The sequence below is a fragment of the Sinocyclocheilus grahami genome, unplaced genomic scaffold, assembly GCF_001515645.1.
Source record: "Sinocyclocheilus grahami isolate Dianchi unplaced genomic scaffold, SAMN03320097.WGS_v1.1 scaffold178.1, whole genome shotgun sequence".
Taxonomy (NCBI): Eukaryota; Metazoa; Chordata; class Actinopteri; order Cypriniformes; family Cyprinidae; genus Sinocyclocheilus; species Sinocyclocheilus grahami.
In genome coordinates this window covers 1,721,673-1,729,593 of record NW_015505357.1, presented here as the reverse complement: position 1 = coordinate 1,729,593, position 7,921 = coordinate 1,721,673, and the positions used below count along the sequence as shown (strand labels likewise).

The 7,921-nt window shown below is 37.0% G+C and overlaps 1 protein-coding gene across 3 annotated transcripts in view; it reads left to right on the top strand.

The window, feature by feature from the left end:
* chchd6a (coiled-coil-helix-coiled-coil-helix domain containing 6a) overlaps positions 1-7,921 on the top strand; it is a 93,985-nt gene that overhangs the window by 64,016 nt on the left and 22,048 nt on the right. For 2 of the 3 annotated variants that reach the window (XM_016283924.1, XM_016283923.1), the window contains 2 exons: positions 2,785-2,920; positions 5,383-5,420. In XM_016283924.1, the coding sequence (XP_016139410.1) occupies positions 2,785-2,920; positions 5,383-5,409 (163 nt within the window). In that variant the 3' untranslated portion in view covers positions 5,410-5,420. Of the gene's footprint in view, positions 1-2,784; positions 2,921-5,382; positions 5,421-7,921 lie in introns of those variants that run through there. The other variant, XM_016283922.1, reaches the window with a different exon arrangement.

The following is a 7,921-nucleotide window of genomic DNA, read 5'->3' as shown; positions in this document are numbered from 1 at the left end:
TGAGCTTCACAAAATAGAAAGTGGCTGTAAGAAAAGAGCTAAAGCTCCCCATTTCCACCATTAAAAAGTACCCCATGTCCACGTTTAAATATACTTCTGGATCTATAATATTGTGGGCCTGTTTTTCTGCCAGAGGTCCTAGACGTCTTGTTCAGATAAATGGCATCATGGATTCTATCAAATACCAACAGATAAAAAATCTAAACCTGACTGCCTCGGTCTTTGGTATCTACCAATTTTCAGCTCGTGCGGCTCCTTAGCATCAGAATAATGAGCTTGTCTCTTCAAGTTACGAGCACATGCTCCTACACACAGAATGTGTTTTAAGCTAATTTAATCTTTTGTAGTTGCTTTTTTCTTTGCATTTAATTTCCATGTTTTTGAATTGCGCTTTGTGCGTTTCCGCCTCGGAAAGGTTTCTGAAGTCGCGCTTTGTTCTGTAGCACTCTGCTTCGTTAAGGAGATTACAAATAATAGACGAAATTCTGGTAATTAACATTTAATCTTTAAGCGTGGTGGTGTTATTTATTTACAGATGTGAAATGAGGAAATGAGCGTCCCTTAAACAGGCACGGCTTGTGCTCTTCAAAGCAGAGCAGTTCGTAAGCAGCTCAGCTAATATTTTTATTAAAGACTGCACCTTCAATTTGGTTCTTTTCAGTTCAGCCCGGGTTTGAGCAAGCCAATTTTCTGCTTCAGACTGCTTTAATAAACCCTCTGCTCTATCAGAAGCCTTTGCCGTTCCTGATGAAGGCAGTTTATTTTAAATTAAAGGAGAGTTTCTTATCTGCCGGAGCAAAGAATGTGACTACAGTAGTCGTTCTTCCTTTCGTGGGGTAATTAAAACAAAAAACGGTTTCGGCGGCTGATGAAAAATATGGGATCTGATACGTGGCGGCCCTCTAACGTGGGCAGATGTGCTATTGATGGAAGTTTATTTCCTTCTCCCTTCTCCTTTTGGCCACGTCTGGTTTTCCCGAACGACGATAAGATGTACAACCCTGCTTGAAAAGGGATCGACAGATTGGCGTATCTTTACTCTGCATCAGAATGATGGCAATTCTTGATGATTTAATTGAACTTGCAAGTGAAACCTAAGCCAGGTTGAGCCTTTAAATCGCCTTTCAATTAAGCAGGATGTCAGTCGATCGTTTGAAAGCCGCAGTTGCAGTGAAACTGGAGGTGAATGCGTGGATTCACTTTGCTTAATCAGTCCAGTGATATTTGACATGACACCTGACTAGCCAAGCTTTCCTCAGCTTGACGGCCAAAGTAATTAGCTTGATTGGATACATCGCACTATAAAGCCTTGTTTTGTTGGTTTAGGATATGTTTTGAACAAAGATACAGTACTTTTCCACAAACATTATCCATTTTATCAGTCAAGCCATCAGTAGACGATACATTTTTTTTGTGGTGTGAAGCCGAAGTAGCTCACTCTTTTAAAGTTTAAATTTAATGGTATTTCTTTAGATATGTTCACATTGAATGCACCATACATTATTAGAGCTATTTGACCTGTTGTGTGAATAATTTGATTGGGTAATAGAAATAATGAAAATGAAAGCTAATTTTTTTTTTTTTTTTTATTATTGTTTTAGATTATGCTTTTTAGTAAAGGTAGTTGCACAAATAAATACATTATTTTTGTATACAGTTTTGTTTTATTGGTTTAGAGTATGTACTGAATATACATTATCAGCCATTTAACATTTTAACAAAAGCAGAATGATTGCATGCTATTAGTTTGGTGTGACATTGTTAGAACTATTGTAAATTTGGCTGTTAGTTTGACTATATAAATCTAAAATTTGTACTTTTTTAATAAATTATTTTAGTTTGATTTATTTTATTACATGATCTGATTCAGTAATTGTAATAATCAGTTCTACAATAGCTGTTTTTTTGTGCATTATTAGTTTGATGTGAGAACCAGTTAGTCAATCTTTTGTTAACTTGACAACCAGATTGATTAGCTAGATGGATAAATCTCCTTATTAAACCTTTTGTGGTTGCTGTTTTATTTTATTAGTTTAAAATGCATTTCGATTGGCACATACATTATCCAAACCCAAACTTGCATTAAAAAAATTGACAATAGCTTTCAAATTGACTCTGAGGATGATTAGAATGATTGGGTATATTGCTATATACATGCTCATTTTTGGCTTTTAGTACAAATTCTTGCACAGATCTCAGCGCATTTATTAGAGTCAATAATCGTCAGTTCAAAAATGGCCATTCGGATTCACGTTATTAGTTTGAGTGAAGGTGTTTGTCTGAAGTGAGGATGAATGACAGGTTATTTGTGGCTCATTTTTGCCTGCAGGGTCTACTGTACAGATGTACCGAGGAGTTTGTTGGGTCTGTTCACCCCCGCCACCTCCTTCCCGCTCGCTGGGTTATTTATCATAGTTGTTCTAGTCACTGCCACTCTTGACACTGGTGTTATTAATGAATATGCACTCTGCCGGTAATTCAGTTTAACCTGTCTCCCCGTATTCATTCATTCTACTAAACCATTCACAGGAAGAGCGGAATTGGGGGTGGGAGAGAGAGAGCGAGAGAGAGGGAAGGAGGGAAGGAGGGAGGAAAGGAAATGAGTGAGTCATGCGACTGCATTTTACAGCCGAGTCTGTTTTTTGGTTGCGCTTCATATAAAATATTTATTATCACTGCATGCAGGATGTGTACAACAATATCCCTCTGCTTTTGCAGTTAGATGAAGTTAGATAACCACTGCCTGCATGGTTCCCTTTCACTGACCTTTGACCTTTTTCACAGGCCACGTAACGTGGAGCCGGTGTGTTCGAACCTGCAAGCTCAGATCCTGAACTGCTATAGACAGAACCGTGAGCAGACGCTTCAGTGCTCAGATCTGGCCAAAGAGTACATGCAGTGCATCAATGCAGCTAAGAAGGTAAGAAACCATGAGATTTAGGAGTAATGATTTTGTTTAGAAGCATTTGTGACCTCAGTTAAAATCTTAGGGGCGCAGTCAAAGTTAATTTATGTACTGTAATGTTAAAAAATTATAAAAAAAAAAAATCTTATAAAATACTAATAAATATAAATATAGCACTAGCATGTTTTATAATTACTTTAGTTTAAAAATGTAATCTAGTTATATGGAAAGGTAATCAATTTTTATTGTAATGTGAATATATATGTTCACAAATGTTCATGCTATTCACAATTATTTGAATCCATTTTAACTAATGATCTATTAAGTATTATATAATGTTTGTCAATTTTTAGCTGAACTTAAAATGAATAAATATAAAAATATAGAATGTAAATATACTAATAAAATAAATCTAATAAGGAAAAATACTGTATAAAAACCTTTGGTTATTAAAAAAAAATATTATGCTTAACAGATCAATTTTAAATATGAATGTTCAAAATTATTTGAATGCATTGTAACATGTTTTAAGTATTATAATTTTTGGTTTTGTTAATTTTATCAAAATTACTAAGATAAACTATTGAGAGTTTGTGTGCTCTAATGTAAAAAAAAAAAGTTGCATGAATTTGAATATTATTAATGAATATTAATTACGTTTTATATAGTAACAAAAAAAAGCTTCCGTTGCTAGTAGGCGTTCCTGAAGCCCTATTGGTAGAGCACAGCACTAGAAACACCAAGATCATGGATTTAATTCATTGGGGACACAAAAACTGATGAAATTTATCCCTTGAATGCACTGCAAGTCGCTTTGGATAAATGCGTCTTCCAAATGCATAAATAAAAATGTAAATGGCCATTGGCATCCACATTGAATTTGCAGGGCATTTGCATAGAGTTGATCTCTCGCCAATGGTCTGTAGCTCATGTCGCCTCAAACCTCATTGAAAGTGAGTCACTTTCTAGTTATTTTATTGTTATAAATGGCTGTCAGTGTGAACGCCTCCTAAAGATCAGAAAGAGACGCTGGAAAATTTTAATTGTTGCTTACACACAAACATTGATTAACATAATATGTGGACTTAAAGGTACAGTTCAACAAAATTTGTAATCATAATTACTATCGTGTTGTTCCAAACCTGCATTTTTTCTTCTTCTGTGGAACACAAAAGAAGATATTTTAAAAAAAGATTTGTTTTTCGTGTTTTTCAATGGAATCCAATGTTGACTGGACCCCGAATATTCTTGAAAGTATCTTCATTTTCACATTCTTCGTTTGTGTGTGTTCTACAATAGAATAAAACCATACAGGTTTGGAATGAAGACATCAGGGTGAGTCAATGATGTCATGGGTGAACTATCCTGTTAAAAATTAAAACCTGGGTTCCAGTCGCCAGTCTCTTCTCAGAATTTACGATCGCTGCATTGTTTCTTGTTGGTCCGCACAACCCTCGCTGCAGCACTGTAGGTAAAGGTGTCCTGTTCAAGGTGTTAATTCTCCTGGAGTTTTACTTTTAATGTTCAGTTGTAGCCAGGCAACAGCAGAATAATGGCTCCACTCCATCACACCCCCAGTCGCAAGGAGAGAAAGAGAGTGTGTGTGGATGGGATGCTGGCTCACTAGTACACACTGCACTCAGGGAGTGTGTGATAATCACTGCTATGGCAACGGCTCGCAGTACCAGGATCTGGATCTGGCATGCCGCTTGCTGCTGCTGGCGGGTTATCGCTCTCACTTCTTCATTCCCCTCACCTCTACTCATCCGTGCTGTAACTGTAACTGTTGAATGCAAGTGTCGACTGTTGATTTGAACTCTGTTTAATTGCTATTACTTAGCAGCACTGGTGCTCAATACGAGTTGAAAACGTCCTTGATGTTTGGCCAGTTTTTTTTTTGCCCTTTTCTCTTCTTGAGTCTTTCTGAATTGAGAATGTTGATAAAAGGGTTTTCAATGCAGTTTGATCAAGCAATTTTGTGTGTGTGCAGTTTCATGCTGCGTCTTTGTCCAACTTTTCACATAAGCAAGGAATAGCTGTTGCTACAAAAGCAGGAGGTGGTAAACACAAAATACAGATCAATGGTATTCGTTTGGCTAATCGAACATCGTTCTCTATGTGCACAAAGCCTCTGGATATTTGTTCACTTTGTGGGCCAGAGGCAAGAGTGTACAGTATGTCTATATCTGCTGGAAAGAGAGTTTGGCTTTTAATGTGGCTTTCCCTTTTTTTTTTTAATGGGTGAACATGAAATCAAAATTGACCATAAAAAAAGTGTGAGGTTAAGGAAGTGAGCCATTGACCAAAATTGGAAATTTATTTACTCGCCTTCATGTTCCAAATGCATGACTTTTTTTTGTTGTTGTTGAACACAAATATAGTTTAGCAAAATCTTGTTGTTCTTTTACAGCAGAGGAGAAGATTTTCAGTGATTTTAATTACTTAAATTCAATCTTTTCTTTATCTTATGTTTACAGAAAATGCCAAATAGAACAGGTTATTAATAACATGAGGGTGAGTATATGATGACAGATGTTTCTTTTTTTGAGTGAATAATTCCTTTAAATGACAGACATGTCAGTTTTAAGTAACACTCGCTGAGGTGAGTCACCTCTAGATAATATTTTTCTTAGCACAACACTTGTTACCTGTCAGTATTATAGAACAGGCGTTGCTTGATAGAGGTGTGAATTATAACGCAGTCAACCTTGTTATAATCGAGCTGCGTTTAATTAGACTCTAGCAATTAAACATACACAAAGCTGTGGTCTTGAAGACAATGATTTTGACTAAATATGGGTTTAGTACAAGAAAACAGATTTACATATAAGCTAAATGAGCTTGTGGTCAGATGTAGAGATTCTTGTTCTTTATATTGATTAAAAATTGACAGTATAGACATTTAGAATTTTACAAAAAATTATTATGTCAAATAAATGCTGTTCTTTTGAACACCTTTATCAGAGAATCCTGAAAAATGCAGATTCTCACAAAAAGCAGTACAATTGTAATAAAATGAATAATATAATCAACACTTGAATATAGGTAGGTTTCATAAAAATGCATAATTTTGAGCAAAAAGGTGAGAAAATCACATTTTTATTAAAAACTACATCTGGATAATATAATATTCAATACGATTATCAAAGCATAAATCCAGTAAATCGCTTCCATCAACACCTCCTAAGCTTGCACAGACATATACCACTTCCTGGATCAACATTTTACGTAACATTATGCAGTTTTCATTTACAAACCCAATTCCAAAAAAGTTGGGACACTGTACAAATTGTGAATAAAGTGTTATCTATATTCTATTATGAATAAAAGATAAGTTTATGAGATTTGTAAATTATTCCATTCCTTTTTTACTCACAATTTGTACAGTGTCCCAACTTTTTTGGAATCGGGTTTGTATATGCTGTCTGTTTCTGATGATCGCATTATTTTTCATATGCATCTGTTTACATAAGACATCGCTCATTTCTCCGTCCTGTTCACATGTGTTTTTTGTCCGGGAGGTTTTGTACTCGTTCAGAAGATGTGTAATAGCGCCCCCGAGTGTATAACAGTGAAAACACGAAAAGCCGTAAAAACTCGTCTTTGGCGATTTTTACAAGCGATTTCTTGTAAAAGACGAGATAACTCATCAACGGCAGGGAAAGAGTTAAATGTTGAATTTAAAAATATTTGACATTATTACTGTTTTACTGTATTTTTGATCAAGACTTGTAAAAAGAAAAAAAAAAACAATCTTTTGAATGCAAGTACAATTTTGTTTATATAGCGTTTTTAAAGCTACAACGCACAAAGTGCTTTACACAATATAAAAACACAATCATAAAAGATACATTTATAAAGAGCTATACACAATATGATGAAGCAAAAAAAATAAAACTCAAAATTCACAAAATATTAAAAACACATCTATACAGTTATGTTTTCAATCGACATTTAAAAACAGACACATCTATATTAAGTGGTAATGCACCAGCCTAATTTTCCAGTGCTTAAAAATGCCGAATGTGATTAGCGACGACTGATTAGCCGACTACATTTCCAGACAACCCACCAGCTTGTCATGTAGTTTTGCTCATCCCAATTTTTAGCATAGATCAAAGTCAAATCTTCTCATCATAGCAGTTCCCAGACAGCTGTTTGAAGCTATAGAAGCCCTTATTAGAGAAACTCTCTCTTGCGCTTGACACACTTCACTTTGGGAAGGCTGCATGCCCTGGAATGAAGGGAGACGGAGAGAAGGAGCATTTTAGCATAGATCAAAGTCAAATCTTCTCATCATAGCAGTTCCCAGACAGCTGTTTGAAGCTATAGAAGCCCTTATTAGAGAAACTCTCTCTCTTGCGCTTGACACACTTCACTTTGGGAAGGCTGCATGCCCTGGAATGAAGGGAGACGGAGAGAAGGAGCGGGAGACGGGTGATCCATTTGTGCCGGGAGCAAACCCCGCGCTCTCTGTCTGAGGGGGCACCTATGCTTCCCTGGGCATTGTCTGGGATAATGACTCCCAAGATTGGCTGATTCCTCCGTCCTGCACGCTCCACCCTGCTCCGGGATCTTCCGCTCATTTACGTCCAGGGCCAGACGCACCGACTTTGATGGTGATTGATGTTTTGAGCTCCCTTGCATTTAACACAGAGGAGAGGAAGAGAAGAGAGAGAGGCTCGTGAGCGACTGCTGAAGGAGAGATGGAGGGGAGGAGATATAGAATGGATAAAAAAAAACACAACGATGGAAGGGAAGAGAAAGAGAGTGGGAGAAGGGAATAGGCTAGTTAGCCCTGCATGTCTGGCGTTGGATTGATGCTGTGGGCCGGCAGGGGCTGTTGTGTCAAGGCTGAACTTTTTGAGAGGCTGCCCAAAACTTTTAATGCTGTTTCTCCCAGTGCTAATTTTGCCCCCAAAGCCCCAGCTCTGCCATCAGCATCACTGCAGGCTCAGGGGCTAATGCCCCGTGTGTGTGTGTGTGTGTGTGTGTGTGTGTGTGTGTGTGTGTGTG